At 38.6% G+C, this 20612-nt stretch overlaps 1 protein-coding gene across 1 annotated transcript; it reads right to left on the minus strand.

Moving 5' to 3' along the window:
- Positions 1-4787: 4787 nt before the first annotated feature.
- MMP7 (matrix metallopeptidase 7) lies at positions 4788-15988 on the minus strand. Its single transcript, XM_066360737.1, has 6 exons — positions 15834-15988; positions 12894-13120; positions 12660-12808; positions 10899-11027; positions 9149-9310; positions 4788-5089 (listed from the first exon to the last, which is right to left on the minus strand). The coding sequence occupies exons 1-6, from the start codon at positions 15942-15944 to the stop codon at positions 5073-5075; spliced, it is 795 nt and encodes a 264-aa protein (XP_066216834.1). The 5' UTR covers positions 15945-15988; the 3' UTR covers positions 4788-5072.
- Between the last annotated feature and the right edge of the window lie 4624 nt (positions 15989-20612).

A 20612-nucleotide genomic window follows, 5' to 3' on the forward strand; every position in this document is an offset into this window, starting at 1 on the left:
GAGAGGCAAGAAAAGAAGACTCTCAAATGCATTTGTATAATGTTGAGGCAGTTCTCAAAGTCTCTTTTAAGTAAATGTTTAGCCCATACACATGCACACTGACACAAAAATTGACAATCACTATTATCAGAGTCTAGGAGGGCGACTCCATGCTTACTTTGTAATCAAGGAGAATCACTGGTTCTGGGTCCTCAAGTCTATAATCCTCAGGAAAATCCTCAGCAAAAGATAACGGGTAAAAGACTGTTAGTCTTTCAAGTTTAACCTACTACTCTTTGGTAATTATAAGGCAGTGTTTCTTCCTCACCAATAAAAGTTGCAACAGCAGATCATAGCTGTCCCTTAACTGGCAGGCAGGCCAAAGTGCAATTCACCATCCCCTGTATGCTTGCTAGTAACCAGAGTTATTCTTCCACACACTTAGAATGGTCAGTGAATAAGGTGGTGGGGCTCATGCTGCATAGCAGTGTTCTGTACTTGCAGAAATGATAAAATTTACTCCCAAAGAAACAGTTGTGGTCACCAGGGTCATGTTCCACAGCAGCAATTTTCAACTGGTGTGCTGCAAACATTTTTAAAACATGGAACACCTGACTGTTTAGTCAGGGGCACTGACCTGATTTCCCTTAAATTGTCAAATAAAAAAATGACAATAACTAACACAATAGCTGTTTGTGCATGAGATGAAAATTTGAGAATTTCTGGTCCATAGATCCATCTGTCACCTGAACAGTAAAGCACTAACTCTGAATTCCCTTCTGTTGGTTGGTGCATTGACTTTTGGGCTGTGATAGCAAAAAGGGTACAAATTAGAACTTATTTTTGCTGATCCATACAATAATTTTATTATAGCAACTATACTTTCAGTTAGAATGAATAAATTTCCTCTGGTTCAAACATAGATTATTTTTAAAGACAAGGGTGACCCCTCGTGGCCATTTTAACACATGACTGAAAAATCTTGGGCACTTCTGTATCAAGGTGGATATATATCCATTCATCTTTATTCTATAGAGTGGGTTTGTGATTGCTCTGGCCACAGAGTACAGCACAGAGGATGCTGTGTGACTTCTGAGGCTGGATGGAAAAGGCTGTCCAACTTCTGTTAACTTGTAGTTACACTTGCTCTTGGAGCCCTGAGCCACCCAGGTATGAAGCCTGATCACATCAAGATCTCCATGCAGGAGTGGCTACGTGTAGGCAATGTGGTTGACAGTCCGAGCTTAGCCTAGACTGCCAGCTATTTATACCAAGGTGGCAGACACGTGAGTGAAGCCATCTTGGACCCTCCAAACCAGTCATGTGCCCCATGAAACAAAAGGATTATCCTATGGAGCCTTGCCTTAATTCTTGACTTACTTAATAAAATGATGCCTATTTTAAACTACTATTTAGGGTAGTTTTTTTTTTTTGTTTTTTTTTTTTGTATTTTTCTGAAGCTGGAAACCAGGAGAGACAGTCAGACAGACTCCCGCATGCGCTCGACAGGGATCCACCCGGCATGCCCACCAGGGGGCGACGCTCTGCCCACCAGGGGGCGACGCTCTGCCCCTCCGGGGCGTCGCTGTGTCGCGACCAGAGCCACTCTAGCGCCTGGGGCAGAGGCCAAGGAGCCATCTCCAGCGCCTGGGCCAACTTTGCTCCAATGGAGCCTTGGCTGCGGGAGGGGAAGAGAGAGACAGAGAGGAAGGAGAGGGGGAGGGGTGGAGAAGCAGATGGGCGCTTCTCCTATGTGCCCTGGCCAGGAATCGAACCCGGGACTTCTGCACGCCAGGCCGACACTCTACCACTGAGCCAACTGGCCAGGGCTAGGGTAGTTTTTAATGTAGTGATATATAATAGGAACACACCTGTTAGTTCAGGTCCTCTTAAAAGCAGATTCCAAGACAAGATTAGACATGAAAGATTTATTTCTAAGTATCTTTTATTCCTAAGAGGGATAGAAGGGGTAAGCGTAGAATACATGGGGAGGTACATCACAGTTGTAAGAAAGTTTCAACTAGGCTGATGAGGGGTCTCAAGTCTGTTAGAGAGGTCTTACTTCTCTGGAATACTTAACTAGCAAACTGAAGTTTTCGACTTGTGTGTTATATGTGGCGTTCTAGAATTTGTAGAATGTAGCTCAGAAACTCATTAAAATAATTTAGAATTTTAATATTAGAGTATTTCCTTCTCATACTGCATGATTTTTTTTATTATAACCCTTAAAATGTTGTATTATAACAATTTCTCGAGTGTCTGCCCTATTCCTCCGAGTTTGAGATTCTTGAAGGAAGGTTCTATGTATTGTTCACCTTGGCACTTCTTCACTCCCTAAGTTCCTGACTCAGTGAGTGTTCATAGAATGGTTGACTGAGAAAAATGGTGGAATTATGTTTTCTGTGTAGTTCTCAGAATAAATTGTAATTATCTGGTTTATTTACAAGGGTTCATTGTTAATAAACTATTTGAACGTTTATTACCTTTAAAAAAATATGTTGCAAATACACTTCTAAACAGTCATGGTAAAGAAAATCATATGAGACCCAAGAATTTCTTTTTTGGTACTTTGCTATTTCTACCTTGTAAATTGGTTAAAAACTTCTATAGTCTTGTCAACTAGTACTGGCCTCATGCCCTTCTCCGAGGGAATATCGATGGGAAAGTTCATAATTCATAAGGCGAACATTTTACTTAATTTCCACAAAAACAAATCTCATCTTGTGAGTTTCTTACCTCAAACCTTCCCTGTCTTTGTAACCTGTTTTAATGGTCTCCAGGGGTTTGGGTTTCACAGACTGGTATCATTTACAATATTGGGGCACTGTCATTTACTTGGCAATGTCAGAGGAGATCTGTTTGTCAGGGCTGAGGATGCTCTACTGGTATCTCGTGGGGACAGGCCAGGGATACTGCTTAGCATTTAACAATGAACAGAACTACCTCTAGTAAAGAGTTATCCAGACGATCATGCCAATAGTGCTGAGGTTAAGAATGTTTACTTATGCATGACAATGTGTACATACTTAACAGTACTGTCAGTACATTCAAAGATGTTTAATATTGTAAATTTTATGATATGTGTATTTCAGCACAATTTCAGAAAAATAACATAGGTTATGATCATCTAGGTGCTGAGATACATAACAGAGCCAATGTCTCAGATACCATCAGAGAGCCCGTCTACTTACTCTGTCAGAGAGTTGTAAACAATAGACAGAAACTAATTCTGGCTAACAAAGCAAGGGACAAACTTCATTAGAAGGTAATGAGGTCAGTCGCAAAATCTGGAGGAGCCATCCTGCGTGTAAACTGTCTGTAGGAATCGCAGGGCAATTTCAGGCATCTGTCTGGGTGCAGTAGGTGGGGTCTCCAGAGCGCACGCCAGCATGGATTAGCCTCCCAGGTTTTCAGTGGAGTGTCTGATAGGCCAAACTTGGGTTCTGTACTCCCCTAGGGGGCCAGGCAGTGTGTGGCATCCTAAGTGATGTACCTGTAGTAAAGTGAAAGGATGCAGGGCCGCTAAAAACAATTGATACCCATTTCAACTGCAAAATAAATACTGCACTCTGCTACCCAAACACAAATGCAAATGGGCAAACAAACAAAAATATGCTTTAATCACTTTCACATTTGCTTATATAAACCCTATGGAAATCATTTAACCTCTCTATCTGTTTTATCCTCTATATAAGATGAGGAACTTGAATTCAATGACTTCTAACTTCCTTTTCATTCTGTTATTATAGACTACTACCTTAGGTTTTCAAAAGAGTTTGAATTCCTGTATGTGTGTATATATATATATATATATACACTTCATATGTTACCTAGATTATAGATTTGCCCCTTCATTGGATCTGTTCCTAGATGGTGGTATTGTGTGTGTGTGTGTGTGTAATTTGTATCAATAAGAAAGTAAATCCAAATTCTATATCCCTCTGTTTATAGAGAAAACCATGGATAGTGTGGGAATTGTATAAGAGGAAGAAAGGTTGACTCTCAAAACCTTTGCCTGCCATGTGGCCTGCTAAAGGGTTTTAGCTTTGGATAGAGGGTGATTCTTTCAGAGAAACACATTAGTGACTCTCTGTGAATGGAAAGGGAGAGCTGGACTTTGGGAAAATGAGCTTGTGGAGGAAGTTGGAAGGAACAGAGTCTAGAGACTTGAGGGTTAGGGAGAGATGTGGTATGACACTGGAGCCTGCAGAAGGGAGTGGCCACTGAGAAATTTCTAATGCTGGGATAAGACCGCGATTTGAAGGATGGGGATTGTATCTGGTTTTATTTTAATTCAACTCATTGCCTTTGTGCAGTGTAAAATACCACCATTGATTCAAGTTTTCAACATTGTCAGTAGGCACACAAAGCCTTGCAGGACTTGTTTAGAGGAAGTTAAGAGAAGAGGATGATTCTGATCTCCGGGTTGGCGTGAGGCAGAGGAACAGGAACACAGAGCAGCTGTGGCAGGAGAGACATGTGAAATCAGGTGGTCAGGGTAAGAACACAGAGTCAGAAGTGACTGTGAGAATGTAAACCCTGGGGAATTCACATGCATTTTGTGGGGAGAACTGGATTTTCCAGAATACTTAGATTGAGAGCTGGGGCCAAAGGATAGGATGCTGAGTGTAACTTTGGACTACACTAGTGGACAGTAAAGGGTAGGAGCTCTCTTCTTACTCATCTGGTGATAGAGTGAAGTGCAGCTGAAGACCCAAACTGATGCAGTGGTATTGTTTTTTAAGTCTTATTCTTTGATTTCATTGGATAGCATGTCTTCCCTTGACATAGAGACAGTGCTCCTAAATATAAATCATTATACTATTAAACAAAACTTTTATTTGTTTAACATTCATTGACATCTAAGTGTAAGTTGCGTGAGGAGAGACATAAATGAGTGAGAAACAACGGTGCCATAAAAGAGCTTATCCCCAGAGGGGAGGAGACATGCAAAAACCAAACACAACAGAAGAAAAGATGAAATCAGTGCTACATGGAGTGCAGGAACAGGGCTCATTGATTCTGGTTGGGGAACAATGATATAGAATCCAATGAATATGTGTGTGTTCTCCCTGAAGTTTCTAATTCTTTCTTCAATCACGTCTCTCTCCTGTTAGAGAAAACAAAAATATTTTTGACATAGTGTAAAATATATACATAAAAAACCATCCTAAGGCTATAAAAACTCAGTAAATGTCATAATTGTGTAAAATTTATTCTTCACCCAGCCCAATAACCTGTGCTTGGGACAAAAGTTTTGAAGAACAACCTTCAAAGGCTAAGAAGGCGGTTTTGTGCAGATTGTAAGTCTGGGGGTCAGGAATCTCTATTTTACCCACTGTATGTTCTTGGGCAAATTACTACTTAGCCTCTATTTTTTATAAATTTAGAAATTAAATTTAATAGGGTGACATTGATCAACAAGAATACTTAGATTTCAGGTGAACATCTCTATAACATTTGAATGGTTGATTGTGTTGTGTGTCCATCACCCAAAGTCAAATCATTTTCTGTCACTGTATATTGTCCCTCTTTACTCCCCCCACCCCGTAACCACTTCACTTTTATCTGTGTCCATGAGTCTCAATTTAATGTCCCACCAATGTAGGAAATGTATTTGCCCTTCTTTACTCCGCTTACCCCACCCCCTCCCTCTAGTAGCTACTTAACTTTTATCCATGCCCATGAGTCTCAGTTTTATATTCCACCTAGGTGTTAAATCATATATGGGGGTTGTCGGGTTACGACAGTCTTGACATATGACATTTTGGGTTTATGATGCTCACTCCCATAAAAACTTTAAAAAATTGAGACAGGAGTGTTTCGGCTTAAGCCATTCGCATTGTACTTTTTTTCACACTCATATTTTGTTATTTTTTCTGTTACTACAGTTCAGTGTACAGTGCAGTACACTTATGTCCTTTTCTGTGGCTTAGTTGTGTTTTTATGTTCTAGATTATGATTTTACAACTGTGTTAGGATAAGTAAATGACTTAGGCTAGGTCATGCTTTGATTTACACCAAAATCCGGGTTATATCACTGTTGTAGGAAAGGAACTGTGTCATAACTGGAAGACCCCTTGTAGTTCTTAGCTCTTTCTGATTTACTTATTTCACTTAGTATACTATTCTCAAGGTCCATCCATATTGTCATAAATGTCAGTATATCATCATTTCTTATGGCTGAACTACTTAGCCTCTTTTAATGTTAGATTACCAATCTATGGAATGAGGATAATAACAACTCATTGGATTGTTGGATTAAATGAGGTAATGCATATGAAGTGCTTGGTAGTAAATACTCGGTGCAACTGAGCTATTATTTTTATTATTCTGAAAAAAAGCACTGGATCATTTTACATGCGTGAGTTTAATTATATTCTTTTGAATTTATATTTCCTGTTTATAACATTTCTTATATTAATGAAATCCTTAAGTTTAAAAAACCTACATAATTAAAGCTTACTTTCATTTGTCCGGAAGTTACTTCTTTTCGACTTTTGACTAAAGGCAGGTACTTCAGTGTCTAGTACGTAAGGATTTTCTTTTTCTTTTCTTTTTTTTTTTTTTAATGAGAGGAGGAGAAATAGAGCATCAGACTACCATCTGCACCCTGACTGGGATCCACCTGGAAACCTCCCATCTGGGGCTGAAGCTCAAATCAACTGAGCTATCCTTAGCGCCTGGGGCTGACACTCGGACCAATTGAGCCACTGGATGCGAGAGTGGAAGAGAAAGAGAAGAGGGAGAGGGAGGGGAGAGAAGCAGATGGTTGCGTCTCATGTGTGCCCTGATGAGAATTGAACCTGGGATGTCTGCATGCTGAGCTGACATGCTATTCCAGTGGTTCTCAAAGTGTGCGCCAGGGCACCCTATGGTATTCCAGAGAAATATATGCCTGTTGGGGACTAAAAATTTAGATTTTTAGGGGACAGGAGTGTGGGGAATTGGCTGTAAACTGATAGTCTGTCCAACCTCCCACCTCACTTGCCCAATTAGGTTGCAAAAGGCTGTTAAGCTATGGTGCTGGATTGTTTACACTACCCACTATGTTCCCTGGAAAGACTGGAGGCAAGTTTCTTCTATCCTTTGTTTGGTATAAAGTTAAGATGATAGTGTAGTGGGAGTTTTCTGCACTCAACACAATTAAGAGTAAAAAGAGAGGAATTCTTCAATGTATTGATGAGGAAATGAGAGTTTGCTTTTCAAATATATGCCCAAACATTGAGGAAATTGCTAGGACACATCAGGCTCATGTTTCTCATAAACACAAGAATGAAAAAATTTAACACATTTGTGTCAGGACCTGCCTAATTTACTAAATCTTACTAAGAATGTATCTATATATATATATAAAGATAATTTTTTTATTGTTTTTTTATTTTTTAACCCTTTTTTTTTATGAATTCTAAAAAGCATAATTCAAAACATGTAACATAAAAATGTTTTTTATTGTCAGAATAAATTTAATTTTGTCGTATTTATTTCATTTAATTAACGTAAAAGCAGGCTTGGACTTTATTAACATATTTCTCAGAAATTTGTATATAGTGCACCTACAATTATTTGTAGGATTTTAAATGCACCCTGACTTCAAAAACTTTGAGAACCACTGCTCTATCTATTGAGCCCAGCCACCCAGGGCCTCTAATACTTAAGTATTTAATGCACCAGCATGTCTTCTACTTAGTCTGCTTAAGAATCTCCTTAATTTCCTTTCTAATTTTCTTAAGGTTTTAAGATAATTATCCATGGCATAGAATATTTCATGAGTTCCATAGCTTTACATAAGGGGAGGTATTTTATTCTGTTTTGTTGACAATAACTTTATCAACAATTGTCAGTGTTTTGTGAGCATTTTAGACAGCAGCAGCTCTTTGAGTGAGAACTTCAGGGTAATTACATGGTATTTTCCAAAATGTGTTCTCTGAAATGCTGTTCTGCGAGGGCTCAATGGGTGTTCAAAAAAAAAAAAAAAAAAAAGGATTATAACTTAGGAAGCAATGAGTTAAACAAAATTTTTTCAGGTACTCTTTAAATATCTTCTGCACCTGAGATACAGTAGGTAGTGTTTTTCAACCTGTTTCTTCATAGTATTTATTTTCTTTTTTTGGGAAATTATCTTGTAGGACTCTACTCTGGGAAATGTTGATTGGTAGTATAGGTTCAACCAACATCATAAGGCCATTATTTTATTGGAATAACTTCCCCTAAGGATATTATGTGGAAGCACTGCCACTGCTCTTCTGATCATTCAGAGACTCTAAGGTGGATTTTTGCAGTGTATTCTTATCATCCTGATATTTTGCTGGAAAGGTTTGATTGTATCTATGGACTTAAATATATCAGTCTGTATTCTCCTTTCCAAGTTGCTTTTAAAATGTAATAAGTAGTGATAGGCAGATATATGTAGTAGAAAGAATATGAAATCCTGCAGCCCTGGTGTAGAATCATTGTTCAAGCACTCAGCAGCCATGTGACCTCAAAGAACAATTCATTTAGCCTTTTGAATCATACTATATATTATTGTCTTTATCCAGAGACATGGCTTTTTACCCTTGTCCTTTTATTTCTGACTAACAAATACAAATCAGCTTATTCTTTTAAATTGAATTTGGAACTTGCTAAAACAAAGAAGTGTTGATTGGAACATAGGATATTCATGAGCATCATGACCGGAAATTATAAGCACTGATTGTCAATGATAACCCATTTCCCTACACATATCCACAGCGGGAAGAATTAGGTCACACTTAGTCACCTAGGACAGAATCCTGGGATTAGGCAGTTTAAGAAGAAGGTGTTATGTTCCTCAGTCCATTTCCATGGGGAGACTCTCCTAAAGTGTTTGAACTGAGCAAGAAAGAACCGTGAATGGCCCCTCAGAAAACAATAACAACAACAACAACCCAAAACCTTATAGTGTTATTTTCATAATTTTACCAAATGATACTCCATTACTGGAAACTTAAAATCAATATCCTCAGGGTATAAAATAGTCTGGTTAAATTTTGGGTATCTAAGGTCTCAAATTTCTCCCCTGAATAGGCTTTTAGTGGAAGTTTTTGTGTGTTTTTCCAAGTACATACCCATTTCTCAGTCTTCCTCATTCAAGGCTAGTCTAAAGAGACAATATGAAATCCTCCTTATTTGAAATCATAAATATTACCATATAATCTCTGAATTCCTTCGATATCATCCTGTGAAAGTTTGAAATTCTCGGAATCTTTATCTTCATAGGTTGGATACATTACAGCATTAGGGTCAGATGAATGACCCAGCCCCAAAGAATGGCCAAGTTCATGAGTGGCGGCATACAGGAAGTTAATGCCTACAAGCAAAGAGGGACACACAGTAACTATAAAAACTATATATAAAATATAATATAATATATAATCACTATAAAACTAACTACCTCTTTATATCCTCCATAATTACTTACTGTTTTGAGGCTTTCAGAAGGGAGGTGGAGGGTTTCAAAGGATAATCGAATAGTAATGTTTTAATCATCACTTTTTTGGGTTTTTTTAAAGTAATGTTTTTCTGTCTGTTTACTTCTTATGTAATTACTCACATAGCAGTATTTTATAGAGGAAAATGAAGGATTTGAAAATATTAAGATCTGGGTTTGAAACCCAGCTCTGCTACTTATTAGCTGGACGACTCTGGGCACATTGATTGATATTACTGAGTCTCATTTCCTCACTTGTTAAACACTGATAATAATTACTACCTTGTAGATTTGTCAAGTTTCTCAATATCTGGAAAAAAATGGCTAGTCATTAGTGATAGTGACTTTGAATAGCAGCAGAAAGATAGCTGGCTTGGAGAAAGCAAGACTGAAAGTCAGGATCTCCAGGAAATGCTGGTGCTTGCTTCTTATATATTAAATTGTATTATATATATATATATAATACAATATGCTATTTTCGCTCTCAGACTCAGAATCAGAAAGTCTTTGCCAATAAGGGGGAGTGGGGTGGATGTGGGCCTGAGAGTTTGAGTGGTCAGAGCTCCAATAGTGGTGCATTAGATCGAAGGAAGCTACCTTCAGCTTACCTTCAGCTTTCTTTTCTTGAGTGGAAAGAAAGGAGAATAAAGAAGATATGCAAAATGTGTAATGGAGACAGTGTCTTCATTTTATAAGTTAGACTTTCCCATCAAAGCATCACTACAGTGATGAATTCCCACTGCCAAACACAAGTACTGATTTCCCTTTCAGAACCAATTAATAACCTTTTTTTTTTTTTTTTTTTAGAATTGTCTCCAATTAGGATTATTCACACCAGAGCTTCTCTCCATTAGTTTTCTGATGCATCTATAATTTCTTGCTTTGTAAGATATTGAATAGGATGAGATGAGTGATGGTGTGGGCTTTTTGACCAACCGTAATACTCAGAATTGTACATAATTCTTAAATATCATAGTCATTGTTTGTTCCTCTTTTTTTAATTAAAAAACTTAAATTTTGGGAAAACATAAAGAAAGAGCTATAACTTATTGAATTATTAAGACATTTCAAACACTAGGCTAAATACTGTATAAGCATTATTTTATTTAATTCAAACAACAATTCTGTGAGGTAAAAATTTTTTATAGCCCCTTTTAATAGAGGAAGAAACAGGCTCAGAGAAGTTGAATAACTTGCCCAAAGACACACAGAGAGTAATTAGTACAGGTACAGCAAAGTGAACCCAGTGTCGCTGACTTCACAGCCTGAGCCTTCTGTATATGTAGCATTATAAGCATATACTATACCATAGTATATAAACGTATGCATTTAAAGTACACAGTACAGTAGTTGGCAGTTATTAAGGGCTCAATAATTATTACTAATCAAAGCAAATATTAAATTAAAGTTAGTATAAGGAGTTCGGGGCTTTAAAAGGGCGTGTGGTAGAAGAGATAGGAAGCTGTACCTAGACTGCTACCATCCGTCCAGCGTTCATCCTCATCAAAGTGCGCATCTCCTCCGAGGCCTGGTCCAGGTGCAAATGCATGAGCTAGTATGTTTCCAGGTCCATCAAATGGGTAGGAGTCTCCGTGAGCTGAAAGAAAATAGGGTGATTGTCCTTAGCAACTGAGTTTATTTCCAGTCATTTTATTTTTTATTTTATGTAATTCTTAAGGTTAGAAAGATGAGCCCAGACCAAGCAGTTAACAAACATTGTTGTCGGCAGCCAGCTTCAGGCACAGGGTGATCTGGGTGTTTATTGGTCATTGGCACTTTTTCATTCACAAAACCCCTGCTCATCACTGATAACCACGATTTGTTGGAAGCTTACTGGATATGGGAATTTAAATACATTCACATCTAATTTATGGTTGCTTCTAAGTTTGATCATTTTGCTTGGCCAGATGGTGGCAAGATGGAGAATGAGTGTGAGAACTCTATTCCACAGGTAACTTGTGTATGTTTCAGTATAACTTTCCTTAAAAACCTAGCTTAATCTTTGTGGATACAGTAGACAGTTCCTTGGAGAACTATGCTGAAAGTGTCTTTCATGGATTAGAATGGTGTTTTTAGCTGTGATATTGAGTTATTTGTTTTCAAATTTGTGTCAGTTTATCTAGTCTTGAAATAGAATGCCAGGATCAGTGTTTTCTGTAACATTTTCTTTGGTGTCATCAATATGGTGGCTGAAGTTAAATTTCAGCTAAATTCACAGCACTTAAGTACTTTAATATCAAAACAGAATGAAAAGAGCAGTGGTGCCCTCTAAATTTGCACCATGAAACACTAGTAACTAACAGCAGTTCATGTTCATGGGTTATATCTCCTCAAGACGTTTGGAATGAAAGTTCTCTATTTTCTGTTATTATTACATGAAGGATGCTTCTTGGAGATCAATTAAGGTCTATGGAAGTTGTAACCCTTTTTCTTTGTTTAATATTGATTCTAGTGAGATATATTTTAAACTGTCCCATAAATATGTGTGTATCATAATTAATGCTACAAAATGGGGGTAATACACTTTTTCTGTAAAGGGCTAGGCGATGAGTAATTTTGGATTTGTGGGTTTGGTGTTCTCATCACAGTTACTAAACTCCACTATTGTTTTCCCAAAGCAGTCATAGACAATATGGCTGCACTGTAATAAATATCTATTGACAAAAACAGATGGTGGACTGGATTTGGCTCATGGGCCATAGTTTACCATCCTTTCCTATAAAATGTGGCTTTAGGTGTACTAGAAAAAGTGTATTAACTCTCTCTCACTATATATATCTCATTAATGGTATTTATATTAAAGATTTTTTTTTTTTTTTTTTGCAAGAGAGAGGCAGGCAGGAAAGGAGAGAGCTGAGAAGAATCAACTTGTAGTTGTGGCACTTTAGTTGTTCATTGATTGCTTCTCATATGTGCCTTGAATGGATGGCTCCACCTGAGCTAGTGACCCCTGCTCAAGCCAGTGACCATGGGATTACGTTGATGATCTCATGCTTAATCCAGCGACCCTGTGCTGGAGCCGGAGACCTCGGGGTTTCTAACCTGGGTCCTCAGCATCCTAGGTTGACGCTTTATCCACTGCATCCTCACCTGGTCAGGCTCTATATTAAAGAATTTAATGATATACTGTATATATCATTAAAGATTTTAAATTCTGAAGAGAGGAAGGCATTGATATAAATGACAAGCAGAATGGCACAGAGGATTAGCCTACAGGGATCTTCCTTACCTCCTCTTGCAAAGCCAATCATGATATCAGCAATTCCCCATCTAATTCTCTTGAAGTTCAGTGAGATCTCTTTGCTCCACATTTCGAAGGCTTTTGCCACTAATTGATTCACTTTGAAATATGATAAGTCTCGAGTATATGACATGATCCTGGGAGCAAATAAAAAAACAATGTTTGACCTCATAGGAAAAGGGCTTTACTATTTTTGCCTAAACAAACCAAAGCAAAACTAACCTGTAGGTGACTACTTTGGAAGTCCATTTAGGGCTACTGGGGAATAGTGAGTATTCTGCAATATCTGGTATTCCACATCTGGGCTTCTGCATTATTTTTATGATGCGGGAGTTTAACATTCCAGTTATAGGCAGGCGAAAGAACTTTTGCATCTCTTTGAGTCTGTCTTCTAAACTGTTGGCATTCTTTGTTTTTGAGTCATATGGATAAAATCTCTTGAGATAATTCTATTGGAAAGAGAGTAATTGATCTGTAATCCTTGTTTATTATCTTTTATCTCAGAAGTCTGCACATCTCTGCCTCTATACCTATAGACTCAAACAGTGGTTTTAGGACATAATCATTAGAGAATCACCAAGTAAAATAAGTGTGTATTAATGAAAAGAAAATTAATATCGATAGTGGAGCACTGTCATTCCATTTCAAGAGCAAGAGGAAAAAGTCTATCCCTTTCTCTTTCATCTCATTAACTGTCCTGAGGAGAAACCCACAGTATACTTCATATAACACAGAATTGTCTGCAGCAGCTCAGCTGCAAGAGTGACTAGTGTGTCCTCAAGGGGCACAACTGACACCTCCTCTGGCATCAGAGACCCCCTGGGGAGGTGTGAGTCATCCAGCCCCTTCTAAGATTTTCTGGAGATCTGGTCCCAGCTAAAGTTAAAGGGTGTTAGAATTTTAGTCCAGAGAAAGGGTAGCATGAAATTAGTCTAATGCACATATTCTAAGCACATTAAATGTACTAAATATCTTGCCCGAGGTCACATAGAAAAAATAAAATAGTAGCAGAACTGGCCCTGAGTTTCCCGACTGCCAGTCCCGTGCTCTTTCCACTGTTAAATCTTGACTAAACCCAGTGTGAGGCTACAGGACAGAGCAGGTTCCCCAGGTATATTCCATGTTCAACTAGTCCCTGAGAATTTCTGAAAGGACCCTCGTGTCCGCATATGAGGATAGTTGCTAGACTAAATAGGAGGAAATATTTTAAAATGAATGAAGTAACAGCAGAAGCAGTTGCAGCCTCATAAAAAACTTTATTAAGCACTTACTAGGTGGCAGGGATTGTTCTAGGAGCCTTACATACTTATCTCATTTAAACCTCATCACCATCCTGTGAAGTAGGTATGGTATTGTCATCCCTATTTTACATGAAGAATCATGGCTCAGGGAAGCAAAATAACTTGCACAAGTTCACCCCATGAGTAACTGAAGGAGACAATATTTGAACTTGTGTTCTGATTTCAAAGCCCATTTCATTAGAAAACTGTATAAGGCTATATAGTTCATGATAGTATCGTTGAAATGATTTAAACATTGGCTCACTCATGCCAGTCTAATTTGGAGTAGGTGAAAGGGTTACTTGTCTCAGAACGTCTCAAGGGTATGCTCTTTATCTGAGTAACCTTAGTAATACTGTGCTCTCTCTTCCTGTTACCAATGATTGCATTTCATTCAAAAGAGAAACTACTAATTGTTTATCCATGACAGATAAGAATTAATCTGATTTAAAAACAACTCATTCATTCCAGAGCTACAGGCTTTACAAAGACACTCTCTGGAGCAAATTTCTCTGCATCCTTGAAGTGAATTTTACTGCCTCCTGTTAAACCTAGCTAACCTCACTCTAGTTTATTGGTAACTTGTATACTAAATAGCTTAGAGATGGAATATTCTTGCATATGTACTCCTTATGGATAATTCAGTAGGTGGAACCGTACGAAATGACTGTTTTGGAGGTAAAAAAACAATCAAATATTAGTAATTTCCTATGGTTCAAACTAGCATATTATGAAGGCTTTTAAGAGTAACTAAGTTTTGGGTTTTCTTTAAAGATTTTATTTATTCATTTTAGAGAAGAGAGAGAGAGAAAGAGAAGAGAGAAGGGGAGGGGAGAGGGGAGGAGTGGGAAGCATCAACTTCCATATCTGCCTTGACCAGGCAAGCCCAGGGTTTCAAACTGGCGACCTCAGTATTCTAGATCAACACTTGATCCACTGCACCACCACAGGCCAGGAAAAGAGTCAAAGTTAATGTGAATTAAAAACCCAGCTTTTCTTATGCTTAAAGCTTATATTTATAATAATACTTAAGAGAAAATATCCCATTATTTTACCAAATAATGATTATTTACACATATTAGATTTCTTATGAAGTAGTATATTGGAAAGAACATAGTTTTGAACCAGAAAAACTTGTCCTTGACTTCTGTCAAAACTCATCCTCAGTTCTCCACCACTAACAAGTACGTGAATCTGCTTAAAATTTGATTCCTTATTTTTCCCCAGGATTGAGGTAAGGATTAAATGAAATAATGTGTGTGAGGTACTTTTAATTGTTACATACATGATAGTTGGTGTTGTTACTTCATTTATTCACTAGAATACTCCTGTGAGATACAAAACACATGATAGTATGATTATTTCTATCGGACACATGAGAAAACAAACTCAAAAGTCATGCCTTGCCCATCATCATGCTTGAAAGTGGCAAGTGTCACTTTCACCCTTGTTTACTGATTTCAAGTCTCTCCAGTATGTGTAGTCCTCATTAATAAAGGCAGCACTTTGTTCTTTATGAAAAGAATCTCAAGTTACAATAAATAATAACTTCAACTTTTTCTAGTAAGAACAATGTTTCAAGCACTGTGTTCAGTATTTCACAATACCCTGTTAGATTGATACCATTATACTATCTGATTTCCAAATTAGTAAACTGAAGCTCAGAGAAGTTTAATAGTCCTATGATAACAATATTCATCTACACAGCGAGTGGAGGTGAAACCTGAACACAGTTTGGGGAGGTTCTAAAGGCCTGCTGTTAATAGCTACTTGATTAAAACATATATTGCCTTTATAAGAGAAAAATTACCAAAATCGAAAAGCACACTTCCTAACGCGGATGGCAAGACCGTGGAGCCCCCGATGGGGGGCCGGGACATACCTGCGCGTGCTCCCACTCTGGCTCAGTCACGCCTCCTGCCTGAGGGGGGAGCGGCAGCGCCAGGCCGCCGGGCAGCAGGCACACGGCGGCGCACAGCACGGCCAGCTGCATGGCTGCGTCCAGAGATTGTTTTCTGACCTGTGGTTGGGTTGGTGTTTTCTCTCAGAGGCTGGAGGGATTTTTATAGCTTCTCTGCCCTGAATGTAAGAATAGGTGACTCATTTGAATGTTTTTTCTTTTTCATGTCTACAGTACTTTGAAGTGTGTGTTATTTTTCACTAATGACAACGAGGAAGTACTATATTCTTATTGGTAAGAAGGACACAATGTATTTGTGTTTGGATCTCCCCTCCTCCATCTGCTGTATAAATTTAATCCACGAGAAAACACATTTTATTTGCCATAATCAAATTGCTACTCAGACATATCTTCCCTTTCTCCTTATTCTTTGAGAAAGTTTATTTAGAAAGTCACAGAGGTAGAAGTGAGCCATGGACTAAATGGGCTCAGGAAACAAGTTACAGCAAAAGAAGGGCCCTTGGAACTTGGGGGGTGGGAGGAGAGAGAGGTGCCTTGAGGGGATGAAAAAGAGAGGCAGCTTGGGCTTGTTGGGCAGGGAGAAGGAGGTGGGGAAAGGCACCATGTGCTCCATATTGAGCCACTGGATATATCTTCTTAATTTAAAATTTGGAGGAGTATTATTCAGAACATTCTCACATATCTTAAAAGATTTTTTTTAAAGTGAGAGGTGGGGAGATAGTGAGACAGTCTCCTGCATGTACTCCTACCAGGATTCACCCAGCAACCCCGTCTGGGATCGATGCTTGCTTGAATCAACCAAGCTATCCTCAGCGCCTGGGTCCAAAGCTCAGACCAACCAACCCACTGATTGCGAGAAAGAGACGGGGAAGAGAGAGGGGAGGGGAAGAGAAGTAGATGTTCGCTTCTCATGTGTGCCCTGACTGGGGATTGAACCCAGGACATCTGTATGCTGGGCCAATGCTCTATCCACTGGGAAAACCAGCCAGTGCCTTAAAAGATTTAAGAAGTAAAAATTGCATAGAACAGTACATAAAAGTACATAAATAATCAGGAATTATTAAGTGAATATTCTGTAACAGTTCCTGACGTCAAGAAATAGAACATCGCTACCACCCTGCGGTTCCCTACGTGAGGAATGATGGCAGGAGTGGTGGGTGGAAATGCCGCACTGTGACTGGGTCAGCGGCCGCCATTCTCTCCCCTTCCAGAGACCGTAGTGGAGCACTAAGAATTCCCTTATCTTTAAATCCCCTTTTAATCAGATCATTTCTTTTCTTAGTGGTCAACATCACTCAGAATTTCTCTTAAATTACATGAAAAAATATCAAATAACCAAAAATCTTTAAGCACTGCCTTGTCTGTTTATCTAGTTTACCTCTCATGCTTCACATTCTATAGAAACAGATTTCTCCAGAGCTAAACATGCAACTTGGAAATCTTTTTTTTTTTTCTTCTGAATTTGGAAATGGGGAGGCAGTCAGACAGACTACTGCATGCGCCTGACCGGGATCCACCCGGCATGCCCACCAGGGGGTGATGCTCTGCCCATCTGGGGCATTGCTCTGTTGTAACCAGAGCCATTCTAGCGCCTGAGGCAAAGGCCATAGAGCCATCCTCAGTGCCCGGGCCAACTTTGCTCCAATGGAGCCTTGGCTACGGGAGGGGAAGAGAGAGACAGAGAGGAAGGAGAGGGGGAGGGATGGAGAAGCAGATGGACGCTTCTCCTGTGTGCCCTGGCCAGGAATCAAACCCGGGACTTCTGCACACCAGGCCGACGCTCTACCACTGAGCCAACAGGCCAGGGCCTTTTTTTTTTAATTTTAATGCAGTGACATTGATAAATCAGGGTACATATGTTCAAAGAAAACATCTCCAGATTATTTTGACTTTGATTATGTTGCATACCCCTCACCCAAAGTCAAAATTGTCTCCTGTCTCCTTCTATCTGGTTTTCTTTGTACCCCTCCCCTCCCCCACCCCCTCTCTCTTCTTCCTTGCCCCCCCCCCCCGTTACTATCACATTCTTGTCCATGTCTCTAAGTCACATTTTTATGTCCCACCTATGTATGGATTCATATAGTTCTTAGTTTTTTTCTGATTTACTTATTTCACTCCGTATAATGTTATTAAGGTCCATCCATGTTATTGTAAATGATCCGATGTCATCATTTCTTATGGCTGAGTAGTATTCCATAGTATATATGTACCAAAGCTTTTTAATCCACTCGTCCACTGATGGACGCTTGGGCTGTTTCCAGATCTCCGCTATTGTGAACAATGCTGCCATAAACATGGGGGTGCATTTCTCCTTTTGGAACAGTTCTATGGTGTTCTTAGTGTATATTCCTAAAAGTGAGATAGCTGGGTCAAAAGGCAGTTCTATTTTTAATTTTTTGAGGAATCTCCATACTGTTTACTTGGAAATCACTTTATACACTCTTTCTCTTCCAGTCACCGTGACTCCAGCTGCTAATCAAGCACTGGTAGGGCTGGCTTATTTCTTGATACACATAATAGTTATTCTACATATAGCAATTAAGGATCCATGATCTAGAGATTCTAGTCAACTACTTCACTTTTACCAAAGATAAAAATTGAAACCAAGATGACAGATTAATATATTTCCCCAAGGTCAGGCAGCTAATTAACAGTAGTCCCAGCTCCTAGTCCCGTGCTTTTGCTAATCATAACACACTGCCTACTCATCTTGTCATCATAGTATACACTTTTAGGGAAAGAGCAACATAGCTTTTGACTATAATGCATCATGGGAAATGCAACATATATGCTAGAGCTGCAAAATTTAATTATTCAGACATCTTTCAAACCATTTGATGATTGGATGCTGTATGTTAGCAAAGGTAAAATTTCCAGATCAGTTAATTAAATTTGCTTTCTTTGCATAGTTGTTTTAATTCTGCATAATCACAATTCAACTACACCTGAAGACCTGGTACCTTTATTCAGTGTCTGTTATGTAACAGGTGCACAGAAAGTGCTTACAGAATAAATGAATAATTATGAACTTGAATCAGCTAATTTGGAAGTTACATGAGGTTTTCCATGACCTTTGCATTGAATTAAAGTTAGAAGACATTCCAGGATTGTATATTTTATCTTTTTTGGTTATTTTTAGTAATTCAAAGAATATTCTGCATTAAAAATATTTTAAATGAATTTTAGTAACTCTCTGAATATTCACTTTTGGATAGGGAGAAAGAAATTTTCTTTTGTTTATTTAAATTATAATTAGCTAACAAACAAACCAATCATAGGGCTCATGTCCTCGTCTCTGCCTTTAGAAACTTATGCTCTGGGGTGAGGATAGAGAGATGTAAAGACCCTTAAAACAATGTGACACATGCTTATAATATGCAGCCATATCAAAGAGAGAAGAACACTAATCCTTCCAATGGAAATTGAGGAGTGATTTACATAAAAGGTGGCATTTACAAAAATAAACTCAAAATGGATAAAAGACTTGAATGTACGCCGTGAAACCATAAGCATCTTAGAAGAAAACATAGGCAGTAAGCTCTCGGACATCTCTCGGAGCAATATATTTGCTGATTTATCTCCACGGGGATGTGAAATAAAAGACAGGATAAACAAATGGGACTATATCAAACTAAAAAGCTTTTGCACAGCTAAAGACAACAAGAACAGAATAAAAAGACAAACTACACAATGGGAGAACATATTTGACAATACGTCTGATAAGGGGTTAATAACCAAAATTTATAAAGAACTTGTAAAACTCAACACCAGGAAGACAAACAACCCAATCCAAAAATGGGCAAAAGAGATGAATAGACACTTCTCCAAAGAGGACATACAGATGGCCAATAGGCATATGAAAAAATGCTCAACATCACTAATCATTAGAGAAATGCAAATTAAAACCACAATGAGATATCACCTCACACCAGTCAGAATGGCGCTTATCAACAAAACAACACAGAATAAGTGCTGGCGAGGATGTGGAGAAAAGGGAACCCCCCTGCACTGCTGGTGGGAATGCAGACTGGTGCAGCCACTGTGGAAAACAGTATGGAGATTCCTCAAAAAACTGAAAATCGAACTGCCTTTTGACCCAGCTATCCCACTTTTAGGAATATACCCCAAGGACACCATAGAACGGCTCGAAAAGGAGAAATGCACCCGCATGTTTGTGGCAGCATTGTTCACAATAGCGAAGATCTGGAAACAGCCCAAGTGTCTGTCAGAGGACGAGTGGATTAAAAAGCTTTGGTACATATATACTATGGAATACTACTCAGCCATAAGAAATGATGACATCGGATCATTTACAATAACATGGATGGACCTTGACAACATTATACGGAGTGAAATAAGTAAATCAGAAAAAAAACTAAGATGAATCCATACATAGAAGGGACATAAAAATGAGACTCAGAGACATGAACAAGAATGTGATGGCAACAGGGGAGGGGGGTTGGGGGAGGGGGGATGGGGTGAAGAAGAAGAGAGGGGTTAGGGGAGGGGAGGGGCACAAAGAAAACCAGATATAAGGTGACAGAAGACAATTTAACTTTGGGGGAGGGGTATACAGCACAATCAAATGTCAAAATAATCTAGAGATATTTTCTCTCAACATATGTACCCTGATTTATCAATGTCACTGCATTAAATTTAATAATAAAAAAAGACCCTTAAAACAATGTGACACATGCTTATAATATGCAGCCATATCAAAGAGAGAAGAACACTAATCCT

The sequence above is a fragment of the Saccopteryx leptura genome, chromosome 1, assembly GCF_036850995.1.
Source record: "Saccopteryx leptura isolate mSacLep1 chromosome 1, mSacLep1_pri_phased_curated, whole genome shotgun sequence".
In the NCBI taxonomy this organism is placed as follows: Eukaryota; Metazoa; Chordata; class Mammalia; order Chiroptera; family Emballonuridae; genus Saccopteryx; species Saccopteryx leptura.

Bases quoted from the DNA above. Each gene is read 5' to 3' on its own strand.
- MMP7 (XM_066360737.1), bottom strand. From the start codon at position 15,944: ATGCAGCTGGCCGTGCTGTGCGCCGCCGTGTGCCTGCTGCCCGGCGGC. The intron at 13,121-15,833 runs GTATGTCCCGGC...TCTTTCCAATAG, and splicing joins CAGAGTGGGAGCACGCGCAG to AATTATCTCAAGAGATTTTA. The intron at 12,809-12,893 runs GTTAGTTTTGCT...ATTTGCTCCCAG, and splicing joins TCCAAAGTAGTCACCTACAG to GATCATGTCATATACTCGAG.